The sequence below is a fragment of the Haliotis cracherodii genome, unplaced genomic scaffold, assembly GCF_022045235.1.
Source record: "Haliotis cracherodii isolate W230 unplaced genomic scaffold, xgHalCrac1.p SCAF_4, whole genome shotgun sequence".
Taxonomy (NCBI): Eukaryota; Metazoa; Mollusca; class Gastropoda; order Lepetellida; family Haliotidae; genus Haliotis; species Haliotis cracherodii.
This window is the reverse complement of record NW_027266297.1, coordinates 50609075-50632411: the sequence shown is the minus strand read 5'-3', so window position 1 is coordinate 50632411 and position 23337 is coordinate 50609075. Positions and strand designations below refer to the sequence as shown.

Genomic DNA, 23337 nt, shown 5'->3' with positions numbered 1-23337 from the left:
CCACACAAACACACACACGTACATGCACGTCGCTATATAAGTGCAATAATCTTGGACGTGACGTTAAACCCCATTTCACCTCACCACATGATCCAGCCAGATCATAATAATATTTCTGAAGAAATTAATAAAACAGTGTGACTACCTTATTTATACCCGGTGTTAGATGACAAAAAAAAACAGGTGTTAACTCTAGCACACAGGAAAGAAGTGACGTTTTCCCTGCCTTTTTGCACAGAAGAGCTGAAGAGCTACATGTGCTATTAGGGGAACAACTAGTTGTTTGTAGTTGACAGTGAAGAGGACTTCTGTTGAAAATCTGAAGATTTAGTAATAGTGTGTCTGCAGGCAAACTATAGGATTTATGGCTATGATGTAAAAGAGGTTAAGGATTTGCATGAATTATAGCTTTTAGATAGATATTAGACTAAGGTAACAAGAATCTCCTAGACATACTATTCAATAAGACAAAAGTTATGTCTTGCTGTTCTATGTTCATATGAAAATTTGTATAAATGTTACACCATGAAAGATAGTACAATCATTGAATAGTTTTACATAAATTATACTTGTTCATATAGGTGCAGTTGATACATGTATTTTTATGCAACACAGCATGCTTTTGAATCCATAAATTTTGAGGCCTGAAAAAAAGTCAACTGAAAGCCGACACTCTGAGAATGGATGGTTGTTGGTCTCTAAGAGAAAGAATGACGTTTTGAGATTTCTTGTTCATTCGACTAGGTGTCAGGACTAAGGGTATGGACTTAGCACTGAACAGGAGGGATAGAGTAGCTGCATACAACCTGGATAATTGGAAAAATGTGTACATTATTATCACATTGTCTTTTGGATTTCCCCCGTGGGAACCCGGGGAATATAAGAATGTGTCCACAGCACCCAATTGCTGGGCGCAAAAGGCAACCGAATTGGGCAACTCGTTTGCCGTTGGTTGTCCTGTGTCGGGAGGACGGGATTCAGGTGGTTGAGGGCACTGGAGCCAGGAACAGGTGTTCCTTTTGCCCAACAAACCAATTTGACCCTTACTTCACCTAGACGGTTGGTAGAATTTTCCCCGATTCTATCAATTGGCTGGCCACTTCATGCCCTAGCACAGAATACATGACTTTTGAAATCTATATTACTATTAAAAATATGTGAATTTGTGATCAAAACAACTGTATGCACAATTATGCCTAGAGTCTTATGCCAGAAGGCGGTGGCTCATAGGCCAATTTGGAGATAGAGACCTCTGAATTCTGTTAGAGACCTCTGAATTCTGTGTTTCTGGGGAACAGTGTTATGTTCCGAACCAGCCTGACACTTATTTTTTTTTATCTCATAGCTTTTCAAGTCTATATTTCCTGGAGTATAACAACTCTGTATCCCTGGTGTGCAGGTTGGCTTCCACTGTGACATCATCATTGTTAACACTCATGGTGGGTGGGGAGCAGAGGTGCTAAAACTATATTATCCCAACATGTCTCAAACAAACAAGCAGTTTGTTAACACACCGGTTATTGTCTCGATGCATATGACATTGAAGTTTTGTCATGGTATTGTCAGAGATAGAGCTCATTGTCTCTCAGACAAGGAGGAGGAAGAAATTGTTGCTGAACTGAAATCTCAGGGTGCCACCGCTGTCAAGCGTTTCACAAGAAAACAGGATGAAGATATTATCAAAACAAATACTTACCTTTTCTCCTTTTCACTTCCAAAATTGCCTCAATGTATTAAAGCTGGATACTTCAACATTGGAGTGGAGGTATATGTACCAAATCCACTCCGGTGTTACAAATGCTAACAATTTGGCCATGGTGCAAAGACATGTACCCATAAGTCTGTCTGTGTCCGCTGCAGTGGAACTCACGAGTGCATCGATTGCGCAGAAGCAATCAGATTTGCTAAATGCACTGGGGACCATTTGGCCTTATCAAAAGTATGTCCTTCTTTGGAACTTCAGTCAAAAATATTAAAAATCAAACACACCAACAATATTACATTTCTTGAAGCAAAAAAATTAGTCCAGACTCAATTTCAGACTACTGTCTTGAAGTCTTATTCAGCATCAATTTCTTCTCCGAGTCCTATTTCCAAAGTTATTACAGTCTCAACACAGTGCCAGACAGTTCTCTCTTGGGTGAATGATCAACACATGATTAATGAGTTCATCCAAGCTTCTCCAACTGAAAAAAACACCCCAACACTTGGAGGTGCCTTCTCAGTTGTCAACCTCTGTAGAAGTTCATAATTCTTATGAACCTCTGGCGATGGATATCGCTCCTTCACGGCCAGTTGAGCCACCATGAGCTGCTCAATCAAAGAGTGGAATTGCAGAGGACTGCACAGTAATTTTAATGACTTACAATTAGTTATAGAAAATGTTTGAACCATCAGCAATATGTATTCAGGAAACTTACTTAAAACCAACAGATATAAACAACATATGACATTATAATTCATAGCCACTGGGAGCTCTTCTGTCTTAGTTACTGGTAGGCAGGGTGTTATCCACAGCCCTGTTCCTCTAATTACCCCATTTCAAGCTGTTGCTGTCTGTGTGATGATGCACATTGTTTTCACTTCGTGCTCTCTGTACCTTCCTCCATCATTGACTCCCAATCAAACTGATCTGCAGGCACTTTATGACCAACTTCCGAAACCCTTTTTTATCATGGGAGATCTAAATGGACATAATCCTCTTCAAGGGAGTGTTCACACAAGCTCTAGAGGTAAGATCATTGAACAGTTCATTTCCAAAAACAATTTGTGTATCTACAATGATGGTTCTAACACTTACCTACATCCTGGTACTCATACTCCTCTATAGATTTATCACTGACAGACCCAGTCCTACTTAATGAATTTGAATGGTCAGTCCATGATGATCTTTGTGGAAGTGATCATTTTCCGACTACATTAAAACCTATTACCCCATCTGACATCCCTCCTTCCACAAGATAGGACATTACTAAGGCCAACTGGCACTTATTTGAAATACTTGCCTCTAATAATCTAAAACCTGATTTGTTTATTGACATTCCTGATCCTATACAATCTTTTTCTGATAAACTTAAAAAAATTGCTGATGAATGTATTCCAAAGTCCATTTGAAAGCCATGGCTTAACGATAACTGCAAACATGCTACGAAGGCAAGGAAGCAGAACGATATTTCCGTCGTTATCCTAGGGTATATAATTTGAATAAATTGAATAAATCTAGCATCCACCTTCTTAAAAAGGGGATGAACTATTAACAGCTACTATAGATATTGTGAATAAATTTGGTGAAACCCTCACTAGACATTCTCCTTCATCAAACTACGTACCTAAATTTAAAAAATATCAAAAACAGCAAGAAAAGAAAACTCTTACTTTTCAATCAGATAATGGGGAGGATTACAATGAATTTTTTTCCATACATGAACTCCACACTGCTCTAGGGCAAGCTCATGATCCTGCTTCAGATGCTGATAACATCCACTATCAGCTCCTGAAACACCTACCAGAACCATGTTTAGGAACCCTACTGATTTTTTATGAAATATGGACATCCAGTAAATTTCTTTCTTCGTGGCGTGATGCCATAGTTGTTCCTATACTGAAACCTGGACGGGATCATACTGATCCCTCAAATTATCAACCTATTTCATTGACCAGTTGTGTTTGCAAAACCATGGAACACATGATCGATAATCAATTAATATTGTACTTAGAAGCCACTAATTTAATAATAAATATACAATGTATTTTCTGTAAAAACAGGAGTACCATCAATCATCTAGTTCGTTTAGAATCATTTTTAAAGAATGCCATCATTAACAAACAACATGCTTTGTCTATCTTTTTCGATCTTGAAAAAGCATGACACTACATGGAAATACGGCATTTCAAAAGATTTACATGACTTCGAATTGAGAGGCCGTTTAACTCAATTTATATCTTGTTTTTTTATGAGACAGACAATTTCAAGTTTGTATGGGATCTACCCTGTCTGATCTTCATACTCAGGATCAGGGTGTCCCACAAGGCAGTATTTTGTCTGTCACATCGTTAAGAATAAAAATAAATAGCCTGACTAAGGTTTTAAACGATTCCATTGATGGATCTCTATTCCTGTCATGGTAAGAATATGAATACTATCAAAAGGCAGCTACAGTTATGCCTACATAGAATCCATAAGTGGTGATTAGAAAATGGTTTTAGATTTTCAAAATCTAAAACCAATTGTGTACATTTTTGTAGAAAGTACAAGCCTCACAAAGACCCAGAGCTAGTTTTAGATGGCTTTCCTATTAAAGTTGTAAAGGCATCCAAGTTCTTAGTCATTATTTTTGACCATCATTTAACCTTTTTACCACATATCAAATATTTAAAGAATGAATGCTTGAAGGCACTTGACTTGTTGAAAGTTGTCTCAAACGCCAAGTGGGGAGGGGATCAGAAAACTCTTCTTCAACTGTACAGAGCTCTCATATGCTCCAAACTTGATTATGGCTCCTTCGTTTATGGTGGAGCTTGCAAAAGTAACTTAAAACAGCATGATTCTATCCACCATCAAGGCCTCAGACTTTGCCCGGGTGCCTTCTGAACATCTCCTATCTCTAGTTTGTATAAGGAGGCTGATGACCAATCCCTTAAAGACTGTCGCCTAAAATTATCTTTACAATGTATCATGAAACCATATTCCAATCAATCAAATCCTGCATATGACTGCGTTTTTCATCCTCATCATGAAGACCTATACTATAAGAAACCTTCTCTTGTTCCACCCCTTGGAATATGAATAAAACCTGACATTTCTGCTACAAAAATTGACCTCACAAACATATCTCCAACTCAAATTCTGTTGTCTCCTCCGTGGCAACTAGTAAAGCCACAAGTAGATCTTTCATTAAAGGCATTAAAGAAATCAGACACTAATCAACTAATGTATCAGCAAGAATATAACCAATTAAGAAGCACTTACAACACTTACAAGTCTATATTTACCAATGGCTCCTAGGATGGTGATACAGCTGCTTGTGCCACTATCACTGGATCTAAAACCATATCATCCAGATTACCAAATGACAGTTCCATTTTTACAGCAGAATCACAGGCAATATTAACAGCTATCAAATATATAAATACTCAGTCAAAACATAAGCAATTCATCACATTTTCTGATTCCTTTTCTTGTCTTCAAGCCATTTAGAATATTTCATATGAACATCCACTTTTACACAAAATTATAGAATTACATAATGATCTTGCTACTGGCCAGTATGACATCGTTTTTTGTTGGTTACTGAGCCATGCTGGCATCATTGGTAACACAATGGCTGATGCTGCAGCTAAAGCAGCACACAACAAATCTGTGACACCACTTTTGATCCATTACACTGATTACAAGCCAGGGATAAGATTCTATACTACTCAACATTTGATAAGGATCACTAGGTGATATGTGTGTAAGTTACCACAAACATAACAAAAGACATGACTCTGACTCAGAAACGTGTTTAATCATGTTATGAATGAAAATTCATGAACGGCATGAACTTGTATCAATATGGAATGTTTGAAATCTGCAAACACCAAAAGGCATTTCATTAAAAAATGTTAACAGTAAACAAGAGAAAGAATTACACAGTTATGAGGGATAGTCCATCATTACACTTAGTCGATGAAGTGTCAGTATCGAGTATGACCTCCCCTTGCATCAATGACGGCCTGACAACGTCGAGATATGCTGTCAATAAGCACCCGGATGTTCCCAATGGGAAGGTTGTTCCACTCTTCCACGAGGGCATGTCCGAGCTCTGCCAAAGTCGTGGGTTGTGCTCTACGGCGTGAAAGGGCAACCTGCAGTATGTTCCAGACATGCTCAATCGGGTTCAAGTCCGGCAAGCGCGCTGGCCAATCCATGCGGACAATTGTCTCCTGCTCAAGGTACTGCGCGTTATCATCCATCAGGATGAACTCAGGGCCAACAGCACCAGCGTAGGGTCTGACGTACACATCGAGGATCTCATCCCGGTACCTCACCCCCGTCATTGTTCCTCTCTCCAGGACATGAAGATCTGTCCTTCCATCTCTGTTGATTCCACCCCAGACCATGATGGAAACACCACCATAACGGTCATGTTCACTGATGTTGGCATCATGGAAACGTTCACGTTGTCGTCGCCACACCCGCTGCCTCCTGTCTGTAAAGTCCAAACAATACCTGGACTCATCGGTGAACAGAACTGGAACCCAATCGTTCCGTGTCCAAGTGACATGATCTTCAGCCCATTCCAATTGCTCCCGCCGGTGTCGAACAGTCAGGGTGATTCGGACACATGCCCTTCTCGAGTAGAGACCTGCATTGTGAAGACGATTCCGTATCTGAGTGGACACATTCACCCCCGAGGCGTTCAGGAGGTCATTACGTAGGCTGGTTGCTGTCCAGCAGGGATGACGTCGTGCCTGAAGAGCCACAAAATGATCTTGGCGTTGGGTTGTCGACCTCTGACGACCACCCCCATGTCGGTGTGCTGCTGTACCAAAATTTTGCTGTCGGGACCAGGCCCTGCTTACAACGCTCTGGCTGACGTTTAGTGCATTGGCAACGTCACGTTGTGAATAGCCAGCATCAAGCATTCCAATACATCTGCCCAGTTGTTCTGTCGTCAGGCGACGCCTTACACGTTGAGGGGGCATTGCGTAGATAAACGTAGTGTAAACACTCAATTGAGTTTAAAGTTTCAGAATGAATCAGACACCGTTGCCTGATTGGAAATCTTGCAATGGTAGCAAAAGCATGAACTGTGATGTGAAACGCATTTCCCATGGCATGAAATGCACGTGCAAGTGTGTTGGAGACGTTTTTGATTTCACTTGAACACAATATTGCCAGTTATGCAGTTATTTTGTTTTTTTATTAAGAAAAATATCTACGATCCTTATCAAATTTTGAGTAGTATATATCCGAGATCTGATGCACAAGAAGTGGGACACCCAAATAGGTATAAATAAATTACATGAAATAAACCCAACTATTGGCTACACCTACGTGGGTTGTCAGTCCAGTTTTGAAGATGTCATATTACGATGATGTCATATTAGCCATACCAGGTATACACATGAATACTTATTAAAAGGTGAGGATCCTCCATTTTGTATCCCTTGTGATGAGAGAATCACAGTTGACTGCATTTATTTTACCATCACAAGGGATAACTATTTCAATCATTATCAATTAAAGCTCTCAACGCTACTGTCGAACCAGTTCGACGGAGTTTGTCACTAGCCCTGTTGCTACTGTCGAACCAGTTCGACAGGCAAATAGCATAAGGACACCCACAAACAAAATTCGCCATATCTATTTACCTAGAAGGCTTTGGGTAACATTTAATATGTATGACATGCATAAATGCTCAGCTTGCTCAATATCAAAACTTTCAGTAGTTTATTTACCTCAAAAAGAAAATATCACAAGTTTTAAAAAGTTTTGGCCAAACTTCTCGGCACACAACTACCGGTACCCCAGTACCAGAAACAGCCATTGTTGACTTTTGGCACTTCAAGTGACTTCAAGCATGACTGCGGCATGCAGTCCGATATTTTCTTTATAATGTTATCATTTTTCACATTCGATCATGATTTATTGTTTGTTGACGAAAGGAAAACACTTAAGTTCCTTAATTTCTAAAAATTAGCAAATTTCGATGTAATTAATTATAAACAATCTTAATCGTAACATCATCGATTGGATGGAACTTGTATGATCATGGCTACGGCGGTAAACAAACAACTCCACATGCATAGTTATCCCTTTAGACTTTCACAATCATTTTGTTTCATGAAACTTAATTTTCTAGAATTATTGACATGCATGTATAAATCTTTGTAAAAAAATAATTTTTAAAGAGTTTGCAAATGATTTCGTTTGATAAACTTTCGGACACATTGACAAGCCGACAAACGTCGGTGACACGTTTGGGCGTGGCCTAACTCGCGCTTTGTTGAGTTGAACAAAGTCAACAAACACTGCGAAAAATGACAAATATTGGATGATAGGCAAAATCTGAACTGATATACATTCTAGGTAAACCATTCAATGGCTAAATAGTGCAGTTTACGAGAAATAATCAAATACTTGCAATTTTAGCTATCATTTCTGAAACCGGAAGCACATACTGCATGTGACACATGGAATCAAAATATGCAAAAGTTGGTAAGCTATCATAAAGAAATTCCGAAATAGATTGAAAGAAAATACATAATAGAATAAGTTCTCATTTAATTAACGTTTTTTTTAAAGGTATTGAAAAGTTTTGAAATGTGTAGTTAGTTATATTTTATAATATAGGTAGTGTATAATTTGTAACTTAGATGGTTAGTGGCTGCATCTTCAAAGGAGGTTGAAGTAGTGTAAAATTCTTGTCCCCCCTGAGAGACCACATCCTTCAAAGTACCTTTATTCATGCCACTGTTTTAAATGTAATATCTTTGTTTTTTTAATTGATGGCTAAAATCTGTATCATCGCCAGCAGCTGAAGGAATGGTATTAATCCTGATGGGGGAATTGTGCAGGTAGCAGAAGTATCGTAAGTCCCCATGGTCCCTAGTAAGGTGGCTGGTGATCTATAGCCAATTTTTATATTGTATTGTTGTATGATAATGTATTCTTTCAAATATTCTAAATTAGTTTTAAAATCAAAACTTTGATACTCTAGTTATCATTCTGTCCATCGTTGACATGTTTTATTAAATCTAAATATAATCATTATAACTGTTCCATCACATTATGGCGTTGTGACGTTAAATTTCACTCACTCACACATTGGGATTTTGTACGATGCTCGAATCATTGTACAAGTGCAAATCTTACATTGTGAGTTTTCCTTGTGGAAGTGCTGTGATTTTCCAATGCCAGAGATATTAGTTAGAAGTTGTTTGTTTTTAAGCATATTTTTTTACATTAATTGTCAATGGGATTGGGCATTGGCCCTTTCCCAAATATGTATGTATAGACATTTCTTTTCAATTAGGAGATACACATTCTGTGTTTTCCAAGGTTTCAAATGTTAAATTTAGTGGGGTTAAAGGGGCACTGATCTAACGCAATTCCCCGGGACTGGTTGTTGCCTTTGTTATTGTTTTTTCCCAGTGAGTACCCGGATGTATAGCAGAAGTCTAGACTAGTTCGCGACCTCTGCTGCGCCATTCGTAAGCGCATTAGTCACTTTTATAGGTAGTAATAAGGGCGTATGGTCACATTGATCAACAAAATGAAATACAGTTTTCGAGATAATAAGGAAATGTTGGTATCTTTGTGGGTAGCATCGGTAATCGTGACGAAGTTTTGATAATTCGCTGGCTTGGTAATTTTGCGATTTTCGTTTACACTATTTTGACTTATATTTCACCCGAGCATTGCTTTTTTTATAGTGTGTATATTCATTTACTGTCAATTGTGTAACAAATTTATCAAACGTCTAAATATTCAGTTATTTTACAAAGTGACTGAAAAACATTTCCATCTGTATTATTATGATAACGAATTCCAAACATTTTCATGTTTAATGTCATCACCAAGAGACTGAAAATGTTACGTTGAAAAGTACATTTGTATGTTGTTTGGCTTCTAATCCTACATAATAATTTGTTGTGATGTTTGTAGGCCCTTTTGATCGTCTTTATCAATCTGGACAGATTTTTTAGTCAAAATGATTGAAATATTTACACATTTTATAAATTGCCTGATGGAATCACATTTTACAAATTGACGGTAGTATATACACGCTTACAAAGGAAAAGACCTGTGAAAACAACGCCTATCGCGCATTGAAGAATTTCCCAACCAAGACGAATCGGTTCAAATGAAGGAAAACAAAATGCAAATATCATAATTACAACCTACCAAGTTTATGTGTATAAATTTTAGGCAGCTACCTTGTTCGAAGAATGTATCCGTGAATATCCACACAAAGGAACAATATCCCACTCGTCTGCAGCTGTACAAAGAAACTTATTCGATGTCACGTGTCTCAGTAACAATCAAATATTTTAAAATATATGGACTTGGATTGTTTCAGGTGTTTTAAGTAGGTGTCAAGTCTCAATGGTCGGCTGAGAAAGCCCACGTGACAACTATTTTCATAACGTCCACGGTTCCTAGTGATAGATAACAATGATCAATCAATCAACGTATTATCAGTTAACCCTTTGAACAAAGTATGTTGTTTTTACATCGGCACTTCACGCCATGATATGAGTGTATTCCCTTTGTTTTAGTAAACCTAGACATGTAAACACTCACTCTTGACATATCCACTGTGCAAGATAACAGGGATTAATCAATCAACGTATTTTCGGTTAATCCTTTGATGACTAGGATCGATCCGTTGATTTACAAAAAAAAGTAAATCAACTGATCATTCATCTCTTGCTGGGCTGCCACGTGCATATTACATAACACACATTTCACCTCACTTCAAACCTGGATTTAGACAGAATAATTACCCCAGACACAATAAATGCCAAATGGGCACCTACGTCAGGTAATCTAAGTGGTGCTACCACTAATTGTACCTGTAATAAATTCATTAACTGAGCATCAAGTGAAATGACGACAAATACACAAGTGTAGGGTTATACGAGAAAAAGTGGATGACAACAAGGGAGTAGTAATCGTATTATCGACGCAAGCCCAAATCCGAAAATGCTTTCACTGCATTGATACTTTTTTTAGTATTAAACTATAACCATCGGGGGTATTTCCAAATGACGACATCCTATGAGCTCCGCTGTTCTTTTTTGTCTGTTTGTTTAGGCTGAAGAAATTAATTAACATGCGCCCTTTGTCGAAATCTTTATAGATCACAGTTAACCAATCAGTGTTTATGCAAAAATGCGTAAAACAAATATTGCCTCCAGCCTCCAAGTTTATTTAGCTGTCCTTGCAGACGGTAGCCCAGTCTCCGGTCACGCTCAGTTGCGTTGCGTATCATCCGGGTACTCACGGGGGAAAAAACAATAACAAAGGCAACAACCAGTCCGGGGAATTGCGTTAGATCAGTGCCCCTTTAAATCTACAGGTAACCCAGCACTACATTTAAAATACAGTACATGTATGTTTATCTCCATTCTACCATGACGCGAATTCTTTGGTGTTAGCAAATGCTTTGAGTGAATCGGCATGGGTTGGGTCCAGTGTTTTGAGTGGGTTGTTGGTCAGAATTTACAGAATCACCATCAACATCCTTTCAACAAAATATGGCACTCTATATGTTCATGCAGCTTGTTTAGACAACAATACTTCAGTCAAACTTATGACAGGTACTGAAAGGCTGGCAACTTAGTAATTAAGCTAACATGAGGTTGGCACCCCTAAAGAAAACTAAGGAAGCCTTGCAAATGTTTCCTTCTACACCACACATCATTATTATTACGTCATGCCACTCATTGTGATTCCAAACATATGATGACACAGTAGTGTATAGTAGAGCACCAAAAAGGAAGCTCTATGTTGTCCTCAAAACTTGAAATAAATCTCTTTGTAGATTTCTATCGTGTGTTCTGCATGATATATTTTGCCACACATTTTTTTAATATTATAATAACTGCAACTTTGCATTTTGTAGCCTATAGTTGTACACATGATTATTTAAATATGCCTACCAACATTGAATGTTATAGAAGTACTCTTCTAAAAAGATAAGCTTCTATGGTGATGTGTCTGTCAAATCGGCTGTTTCAATCAGAAGGGGGGTATTTTGATACCTCTGATTGACCAATCAGAATTGATTATTCCTCAAATTCATGGTAGAATTTATTTAACACATGATTGGAATAGGATACTTGTACATACACAAAAGTAGAAAAATAAACATATACATATATACATGTAGTTACAAATCAATGTGCACAGTTTGGTACAAAATTTAGTGTCTTGTCTTGGACTTTTAATTCAGATTAGGGATACTCTTGGGTCCAGTCACCCACTCAACAAATGTATATTGTTTGTTGTCAGTATTAAGAAATTAACAGCATAACAGTATTCAGCATATCAGAGTTTTGATGTCAGAATAGGATATTTTTTCCTACAGTAGGCAAGCTCTGTCCAAGTCAAAGGGAGAGTACACATTAAATTATAATTGAAGAAGTACCCACCACTACTGTTTGAGTCATGCGGTAAAGTTAGACTCCTGGTTTCAAAGTTCTTCATGTGAAATATTTGCTGAGATATTTAAAGTAGCTAATGGCATAGGACTTGTTTTATTGCATTGGGCATATGCTATCCTAAATCTGAAAGTGCTGCTATCGTATTAAGTTAGAGGCATGTTAGTTTATGTTGCAAAGTTGTAATGCATTAGTCATGTGTTTTACCATGCAGAAGGGATGCTTATTAAACTATAGCTAAACTATAAACTATAAGCTGGAAGCTGTACTGTGATAGATAACTTTATGGATCAAAGATGAATATAGGTAGATATTGGTGGGATATGGTAAAATCAAAATGATTCATGACACATGTTTCCAGTGGGAAAGTTTTTGAACATTTGTGATGGGGCTGTTGCTGTTTTGGTATGAAATTCAAACACCTTTGTTGTTACATTCTATTTTTCAGGATGAAAAGACCTCCTGTACTTTAGACAAGCCTCTTGACATCCAGCGCAGACATAGTTTGGTTCCTCCTGGGACAGGACACCCGACAATAAGTATCACTTCAGATGACAATAGTCCTGATCGACCTCGCAGACCAAGTACACATAGTCTTGGACCATTCTCCGTAAGTGGATTTGGGGAATATCATTACCGTGGATCTGAGAGGCCACGTCGACCAAGCACTCATAGTGTGGGTATATTACCCATCAGTATGTTTGGTGAAGGGGGGGAGCGCCCTCGACGACCAAGTACTCATAGTCTAGGAGTTTTCTGTTTTGGAGAAGATCGTGACAAGTATGATAGACCCCGCAGACCAAGCACACATAGTCTGGGTCCATTGGTTGTGCCTGTAAGTTATTGTCCGGTCATTGAAAGCTGTATCCACCCTTCCATCTTGGCTATTGTGGTGACTAAAAGTCTTTCCTATTATTATGCCCTCCCTCCTCCTCATTACTGTTTGACATTGAACATGCTGCATGGACATTGTCTATTGAATGTCATAGAGTTGACAATATTACAGTGAGTTATGATATGGAATGTTTTGAGAGATGGTGATAAAACTGTGCCAGTGATACAATACCTTCATGTACATGAGTATGGTTACTGGATATGGTTTGTTGCACCATACATTCTGTACTAAACTTGATCAAACATTCAATGTTATTTTCTTAACCCTCTAGATGCTATATAGATATGTACAATCTCAAAAGGCCTTTGACTCTTCAGGATATTAGCACAGCTTGTGTCATATAATATATGTTAATAGAAAATGTGAATGAAAACTTAAAAAATGTTTGACACTGTAAATGTTTTGGGATTTCTAGCTCACCAGGAGCAAAATGTTTTGGGATTTCTAGCTCACCTGCAGCAAAGGTCAGCTTATGGTGCAGTTTTCGTGATATTGTATTTTTCTACCTTGTTTTGACCTTAACAATGTGACTATACTGAAATCTGAAATTTCTTATGGTGATCACTCTGCTCTACACATATATTCTATTTTGTGAAATTTGAAATTCGGACAGTTATTTAACCTTTTCACTTTTCACACTATGAATGTCCTCACACTGTAAACATCACCTCCTCAGAAACCATTGGAACAATGAAGCTGCAACTTCACAGGCTTGTCCCCAGCAATGATGACATCTGAATCTGATGTTCATTATGGACATCAAGCAGCTATATTGAAAAGTCTATTTATGGCCACTGCTCAGCCATTTCTAATAAAATTGTACAGTAATGTTCTTAAATTCTTGCTTTGAAATTGCCGGAAATGAGTAACCTGAACTTTGGCATGTATGATTCTCCTCATATTGACATCATAAATATTTTGTTAAAGTCATTGGAATTGGATTGTGGATTGAGGCGAAACAATTGTCTAGTATTAGAAAATGTATTCACCTTAGATGATGAAGAAGAAGTTTATTCAGTATCAAAGGCCACATGGCCAAGAGTACAATACATGAGATAAACCTTTTGCACATGGACAGGTGGGACAAAGTTAAACTATCTCAATACAATATTTATGATCCATTACACAGGTAGATTTCTATTCAAATATATAGCAATATTTATAATTAGCTTAAATTATTTTGTTGCTACTAGTTGATTGAATTTTGCTTGTGATAGATACTTGTAAAAGTATCTTGGGATGTAGAGCTTTCTTTTTTCCATGTAAAATGAACAAACTAAAAGAAGATGGTAATCATCTTCAATAATATCATGATTACAATTATAGCACTTTAATCAGTATTGACTTTGTCATTGTAACAAAAGTGTTGAATACCCAACTTATGGCTCAGACATCGTAATATAAATGTGCGGACATGATCTTTTTTTTGGACATACTTATATGTAGAATAATGGTTTAGAAATGATAAAGAAATAATTTTAGCACGCCAATTCTGAATCTCTATGTGTTTACATCTTTGCTTAAGACATTGTAAAAAATTCTATATATTGACACAATCCTGTGCTACTCAAACATATGTAAATCTAGTTTCAAATAGCAGTAAACGAACATGCATTACCCAGTTGTGGCTGCCATTTACATCCTGTCATTTCAACATATCATAACATGCTTTTCGATAACTATCCATGTACAACAGCCTGCACCAATACTTTGTACGTCTAAAATAATAAACACATAAGTAGGTTCTACCTACTTAGCCTGGTACTGCTTTGATTGATACTTTTTTATTGATGCATAAATATCGTATATAGTGAAAACTCTGAATCTTTTCAATATTTGCACGAGAAGTGTGACCCCAAATTTCTGAACCTATTTTACTGTCAAACATTGTAGATGCTACCTTTAGAAAAATATTTGGATAATTCTTTAATAAGGTAAGAATAGGAAGCAAAGGCTAATGTTTCACACGCTTTTGACCAAATTAATCTGGATGTGAAGACAATACCTAGATATTTATGGTGGGATCCTACTTCATATGTTTACCATCACATTTTTCTGTATTTCTTAGGTATACACCATTTCTGAAAACAACAATACATGACTTCTCTAGGTCAACTTCTAGGCCCCATTTGTAACAATAGCATTTTGACACATCAAGTTTTCTTTGTAGGCCTTTTACAGTGTCATCAATCAATGTTACGTCATCTGCAAATAATAGCAGCATGATATCATTTAGTCCATCTCTGACAAAAACATCTCTCAGTCCACATTTCTTTATTTCATCTACTAGATCATTAATGACAAATATAAATAATTCAGGAGTCAACATATAACATATGTGGCATACTCCACATGATATTGTGAAAATTTTAGTTTTTGAACTTCCAATTCTGACACAAGCTGACACCTTGTCATACATATCTTTTAGAATTCTAAACATTTTTCCATGTACACCTTTCATAAGAAGTAATGCAATAGCTTTTTTCTGTCAACACAGTCAAATGCCAAAGTCAAAATCTATGAAAGCTGCATAGAATCTGTGTTTTGGGTTTTTACATAAAGATTGAAGGATAAATACATTTTCAATGGTAGAATAGTCGTCTATAGACCTGCTTGACATTCATATAATACTTCATGCACCTGAAGACATACAATTATTCTGGATTTAAGGATAGATGTGAATATTTTACCCATTATATTTAGCAAAGAAATACCACGGTAATTTGGATCATAAACATCCCCATTTTAATACAATGGGATAATCATGCTAACATTCCAACTATCGGGAAAAACATCGTTCTTCAATATAGCATTGAATAATATTTCTAAAAATGGTACAATTGAATTAGCGTGTTAAAAACATTCAGGTGGTATACCATTAATACCCGGGGATTTGCCCATTTTAAGTGACTTGATCGATTTCTCAATCTCATCTCTGGTAATATGTTCTGACAGATTATCCATGCTGTTACAATAAGTACATTCATCATCGTGATGTGTCATATCATCATTGATAGTGACTTCAAACCCGTCACTGCTGTTACAATAAGTACATTCATCATCGTGATGGGTCATATAATCATTGATAGTGACTTCAAACCCGTCACTGCTGTTACAATAAGTATATTCATCATCGTGATGGGTCATATAATCATTGATAGTGACTTCAAACCCGTCACTGCTGTTACAATTAGTCGGGTTTAGTAAATCTTTAAAAAAAGGGGCATATGGTCATATTGATCAACAAAATGAAATACAGTTTTGGAAATAATAACTAAATGTAGGTATCGTTGTGGGTAGCATTGGTAATGGTGACAAAGTTTTGATTAGTAACTTGATTGGTAATTGTGTGATTTCTGTTTACTCTATTTTGACTATAAACACAAAGTAAATATTTCTCCTGAGCATTGCTTATTTTATTGTGTTTATATTTTTACAGTCAAAATGTGCACAATTTTCACTTAGGAAATTTATATAATGCCTAAATATTCAGTTATTTTACAAATTGACTGAAAATATCTCCATGTGTTATGATAACAAATTCTTAACATTTTTATGTTTAATATCATCACCAAGTGACTGAAAATGTTAGGAGTAAAAGTACATTTGTATATTGTTTGGCTTCTAATCCTAGCATAATTTAATCTGTTGTGATGTTTTTAAGCCATTTTTACCATCTTAATCATATTTTAGTCAATCTGTTTAATAACTGGACAGATTTGTCAGTCAATTTGTAAAATGACTGAAATATTTAGACATTCCAAAAATTTCCTGAATGAATCACATTGACTGTAACATATACATGCTTACAAAAGAAAGGATTTGTGAAAACAACATCTATTGCGAAGGACTTTCCCAACCAGGACGTAGAGGAACAAGAATGTTCTGTTCAATGCTACAGCAAATGAATGAAATAATTCATAATTACAACCTACCAAAGTTATATGTATAATTTTAGGCAGCTTGTTCGAGGATTGTATGCATGAATATCTACATAAAGGATCAACGTCTCACACGTCTGCAGCTGTACAAAGAAACGTATTCGATGTCACTAGTCTCTGTAACAATCAAATATTTTAAAACATATATATCATTTAGAGATATTTTAACCCATTTTTGTTTCTCAACTGATCACTTAGCTTGTTTCAGTTGTTTCACATAGGTGTCAAGTCTCAAAGGTCGGCTGAGAAAGCCCACATGACAACTATTTTCAAAACGTCCACGGTTCCTAAAAAACTCCATTGAGTTAGATAACAATGAGCAATCAATCAACGTATTATCGGTTAACCCTTTGAATAAAGTATGTTGTTTTTACATCGGTACTTCATGCCATGATATGAGTGTATTCTCTTTGCTTTAGTAAACCTAGACATGTAAACACTCACTTTTGACATATCCACTGTGCAAGATAACTGTGATAAATTAATCAACATATTTTCTGTTGATCCTTTGATGGCTATGAATGATCCTTTGATTTACAAAAAAAGTAAATCAACTTATCATTCATCTCTTGCTGGACTGCCACGTGCGTATTACATAACACACATTTCACCTCACTTCAAACCTGGATTTAGATTGAATAATTACCTCAGACACAATAAATGCCAAGTGGGAACCTTTATCAGGTAATGCTACCACTAATTACCGTATTTTCTTGAGTATAGTGCGGACCGGAGTATAATGCACATCCCCCTCTAGCGGATTCAATATTTTGGAAAAAAAATTTGAACATTATTGAAACACCCCATGCAAAGTAACCTGCTGTTGGTGCTGCTTCCCGAAAACGAGCCCACTGGAATCTCGAGAGAGCATCAGCAATAACATTTGCGTTTGTATTAATATACTTAGCTTTAAAAAGAATGTTGTGACTGAGGCATAGCAAAACCAGTTGTCTGACCAAAGCCATAGTTCTTGGAACCTTACAGGACTGCTTGTTGATGATGTGAACTACTGCCTGGTTATCACAATAGAAAAGTACCCTCTTGTTCGCGAGTGACTTACCCAGAGTCTGACAGACAGTACAATTGGAAATAACTCCAACAAAGTCAAGTCCTTGGTCATGAGCGTGTCAATCCATTGTCGTGGCCAATGACCGCTCGCCCAGTGACCCTGGAAATAAGCCCCAAAACCTGCACTGCCTGCTGCATCAGTGAAAAGCTGCAATGTACTATTGTCATCCCACTGAGCCTGCTGAAAGATCGAGACGCCATTAAAATAGGTAAGAAACTCTAGCCAGATAGACAGATCTTCTTTCAACCCCTTTGTGAGACGTATGCGATGGAATGTAGATTGGACTCTGCACATTTGGAAGGTGCTGCTGAATACACCACTGCAGAAAGGTACTGAAAGTTTCAAATATCGAACATGAAATTGAACAACCAAACGGCAAACATTTATCGACATAAAAGCCACCTTGGAAGGCGATTCCCAGGAGTTCAAAATCTGCTGGGTGAACGGGAATAATGCGAAATGCTGATTTAACATCAAATTTGGAGAGCAAAGCCCCTGGGCCCAACTCCTGTGCCATCCTAACTGTTTCATCAAAACGGGCGTACGTGACTGTGCAATCCTGTGGAGAAATGTTGTCATTAATAGACTGGCCCTGTGGGTACGAAAGATTATGTATTAGCCTGAAGCTATCAGGTGACTTACCCTCAGCAAATGGAGTTACCAACTCCTGCTTTTTAGGGACGAGGCCTATTGGTGACACCTGTATATTCTGGAACGGAGGGCGAATGAAAGGCCCGGCCATTCTACCCAAGTCTAACTCCTTATCAAGTTTTGCCTGAACAATGTACCTTGCTTCGGGCCCTTGTGCTGACCTCAGCTTGTCTGCCAATCTGTATTTGCGAAAGCCTTGGTACCTAAGTCGAAAACCATACTTAAAACCTGAAAACAATGAAATTGCCTGCTGCTTGTGAACACTGGCATAATGCAGCAAATAAGGCTTCAAGTTCTCCATTCTTACTGGTGTTGGTGCTGTTGACATTATGCTTGCCTGAGTGGAATTGTCTGCTCTGCTGGGTGCTGCCAGCTTGGGGCCTACTGGCCCCTGTAGCTCGAAAGCAAGTTGAAACTCCATGAGAGGTACCCCCGCATTTTCCACATTTATGTGGAAATTTACATGCAAACCTGAGGCACGAACCCTTGTTGAAATCCCAGCAAACGTTTTGTGGGAATTCCTTAACTGATGTAGTATTACTACCTTGACCTGTTGTGCTGCGGAATCATGTAGCACAGCCACACCTCGCCGTCGATTCTACCCCATTGCCTCATCGGGTCCCGCGCCATCCGGTGACGAAACTGTTTGTCATACGTTGACCACCCGTCGCCACCGAATCTGAACGCTGCGTTACGTATAGCCTCCATGTATGACAGCATACCCTGCACTGTGTTAACAGAGGCATGTTTCTCAGTGTATATTGACATGAAAACATGAAAGGATGTTGTCCATGCACCGATGCCAAGCAACTTGCCTGGCAAGCTTTGAGGCTGTACTTGTGTCAACGTCACCTTACCTGTGCTGTCGGTAATTAGTCTAAGTGTACCTTCATCTTCTTCGGCTTCGTTGGCTTTAGGGGACAGCACAGCCAGATCCACATATTCCCCTTTCCAAATCTTTTTCCTCATGGCTTGCTTCACATGTGCGCCAATGTTGTCGGCCATGTAGGAGAGGGGATCTCCCATGTGACCAATCGGCGAGGCCATGACGTCAGAGGGAATTCCAGGATCAGCCGCAGCCTGAATAATACTGGCAGAATTATCAGTAACATTGCTCACCCCGCTAACTGGTGGGGTGTTGTTAAGAAGGGGCCTAGAAGAAATGACGGAGGAATCATTCTTTCTAATAAGTTCCATGATGGCGCCAAAGTGCTGAGATAACTGATCAGCTGTGGTTGCCATAGTGGGAGGAACCGGTTAGGGAGTGGCTGTAACAGGGCCAAGAGCTGGCAATAAAAGTGAAGAATTAATGTTAACATTTGGCATTGCAGACGGGGGCCTATCGTGCGAAACGAAGTTTGGTAACTCACCTGGTGCTGTGGTTGTTGTTGACGTCCCACTTGCAGTAGTAGTCCTCCGGTTCTTACCGCCGGTCCTCACCAGCTTGTGATTCATAGATGCCTTACGCTTAGGTGGCATTATGAGCGGGGTGTATGGCGAAAGAGAAAGTCGAAGCGGAAGAGTAATAATAATCGGTTAAAAGGAGGAGTCGAAATTAGCAGTCACAAGCCGAAAAGTTGAGTCGAACAACCAAAAGTTGAGAACTGCTGTACAAAATTGGGTACAGAAAATTTTGGCAGAACTAACGGATGATGGTGATGAAGATGGTGATGACGCAAGAGAAAGTTTGATGACATCATAGGAAGTAGAATTATGACGTAAGTGGCGGGAGATTGTAAGAGGAAATGACATAAGGAGATAAACAACGAGGTGCATTATGGTTTCAATAAACCCATTTAGTGAGAAGCACTAAATGAAATTATGTGCAGAAAGAAATAACATCGTAGAACTACACCTTTAGCGAATTCCGGTAAACGAATGGGTGATGAGAAACTTGATCAGTACACATTTAAAATTTGAGATAAAAAAATCACTAGACATGTTGATTTACTGTTTAAATTGTATTTTTTTGTTCTGCTAGGCATTGTTTTACATCCAGGGATTAAGATTACTTTGTGTATTTTCTTGTAAACTAAGCCAGAAACAGCAATCAGCTGTACACACGTTTTCTAGGAATCTACTGGTGATTCAGTCAAGACACACCCAATGATATAACTTTACAGAATTTAAATGCAATGATCGGCAAAAATTGTATCTGAAACTATCTTTTATCAGGAATAATATATTCCAATATCTGGTTATTTTAGTTGCAGCTTTTACTAAATATATTTAAAATAATAATAAAACGTAGTGAAGCAGCTGATCGCTATTACCGGTTATTATTTCTCACATGGACTCAGTTTGACCAGTCACCGGTCGAGGCACCCGCGCACTTGATTGCGAGAACTACGTGTTGACATAGAATCGTCAAACTATAACAAATATTACTTTTAACGAGTCAAAGTATGTCATTTATGATACCTGTATACCTGTATACGTGTAATAAATTCATTAACTGAGCATCAAGTGAATGATGACAAATACACAAGTGTAGGGTTATACCACAAAACATGGATGACAACAAGGGAGTAGTAATCGTATTATCTACTCAATCCGAAATCCGAAAATGCTTTCACTACATGGATACTTTTTTATTATTATTAAACTATAACCATCAGGGGTATTTCCAAATAACGACATCCCATGAGCTTCTGCCATGCTTTTTGTCGTTTGTTTAGGCTGAAGAAATTAATTAACATGCTCCCGTCAAAATCTTCATAGATCACGGGTAACCAATCAGTGTTATAAAACATGTAAAACAAATATTGCCTCCAAGTTTATTTAGCTCTCCTTGCAGACGGCAGTCCAGTCATGCTCAGTTGCATCAGCAAGCAAATCGCCTCGCGCCAGCTCGTGACCCCTAGCGGCTAGTGTCAGATAGCGGAAAAGAAGCCAGAGATTAGTGCCCCTTTAAACACATGTACAGGACATCAGTATCAAGAATGAATGACTGATCAAACCGAGGATGCGTTGACACTGGAGCCTTAATAAGTTGATATTTCAGTGTCGTAAATGTTGATTCCGTGCTATAGTCCCATTTGAATATGGCTGCTTTCTGTGTGAGCTTGTGCAGTAGAGCTGTAATTTTGCAATTTTTTTCACAAAACGTATGATTTAAAACCCAAGAATTGTTGGATTTCATTCGTTGTTGAAGGTGTTGGCCATTCACAAACAACTCTTATCCATTTCAACACCATTTTGAGATATAATGTGCCCTAGACATGAAACATACACTTTTCTTCACAAAATGACACTTTTCATACTTTAATCTCAAACCAGTTTCTGGAAGTCTGGACAATACAGCTCTAAGTTGTGTCATGTGTTCATCAATGCTCTTACAGAAAATAATCACGTCATCCAGGTAGGTAAGGCAAACTTCCAACTGAAATCCTGCTGACACAGCCGGCTTATATCTTTGAAATGTTCCTGGAGCTCCAGTCAGCCCCAAAGGCATAATATTGAAATGGTAAAAGCCATAAGATGTTTGAAATACTTTTTTCTCTTTGCCTTGTTTGTCCATTGTGACTTGCCAGTAGCCTGACATTGACTGCAGGCTAAACAATCGAATGTGTCTTTTATTTTCGGAATCAGAAAAGCATCCTTTTTTGAAATATCATTGATTTTTCAAAAATCTATACAAAACGCTTTCTTCTCTATTTTTCTTGACAACCACAACTACTGGCAATGACCATGGACTGTATGATGTACTGATGACACCTTGTTCCAACATTTTCTCTAAATGTCCCTTTACTTCAGACCTCTTTGATGCTGGTAAAGATCTTGCAGCCTGATGAATAGGTGGAGCATTTCCAGTGTTTATTTGATGAGTAATAATATCTGTTTTACCCAACTCATCAGGTCACAAAGCAAACACATCTTCAAACTTTGCAAGAACACATTAATTGATTTTCTATGCTCTTCACCTTGACCATTGTTCTCAAGGTGTCATCTCCTCAAAATTTCATTATAGTGGTCACTCAATGTCTGTGTAATCCTGTATGTTAATTTACAGCACATGACACATGAGAGTGATCTCCATTCAACATGTTCGAAGTATTGAGTTCAGATGTCACTGAAAAGTCATCATCATTTTCTATTGTTCCTACAGTAGAATTCTTATATACTGTTAGGGGGTCTTCTGAGGTATTTACCAAAAGCACTGGAATTTCAATGCCGTTTGACAACACTAAACTATGTGCAACAAGGATACCATTTGGGGATGAAAATCTCAAGTTTGGTTCAAGAATTTACCTGGGCCCATCGGAGCTAGTGTTCCACGTAAAGTAGATTTCACTTTTCCTGCAATAATCATTTCATGTCCAGGTGGTACAACAACAGTCTCAGCTGAACACAGTCTTCTTTGTAGATTTTGTCTTAATGGTAACCTTTCCTCTTCTTTTCAATTCCAAATTGTCTAAATCAGCGCAGACTTTTAATTGTGACATGAGATCTGAACCTATCAAAAGATCTTGAGCTAAGTGCATGCATGTACAACTGATATAAGTATTCTCTGTACAACCTCAAAGTTGCAAAGGTTGATACATACTTTAATAGTACCACAGATGTCCAGAGGTTTACCATTAGCAGACACAACAATGTTATGAAATATATCTAATACACATGTTTGA

At 37.8% G+C, this 23337-nt stretch overlaps 1 protein-coding gene across 1 annotated transcript in view; it reads left to right on the top strand.

Annotated features, from left to right (window-relative positions):
- LOC139478718 (SCY1-like protein 2) overlaps positions 1 to 23337 on the top strand; it is a 517883-nt gene that overhangs the window by 333407 nt on the left and 161139 nt on the right. Inside the window, exon 18 of the mRNA XM_071261308.1 lies at positions 12602 to 12988. Coding sequence (XP_071117409.1) covers positions 12602 to 12988 — 387 coding nt within the window. The remainder of the gene's footprint in view (positions 1 to 12601; positions 12989 to 23337) is intronic.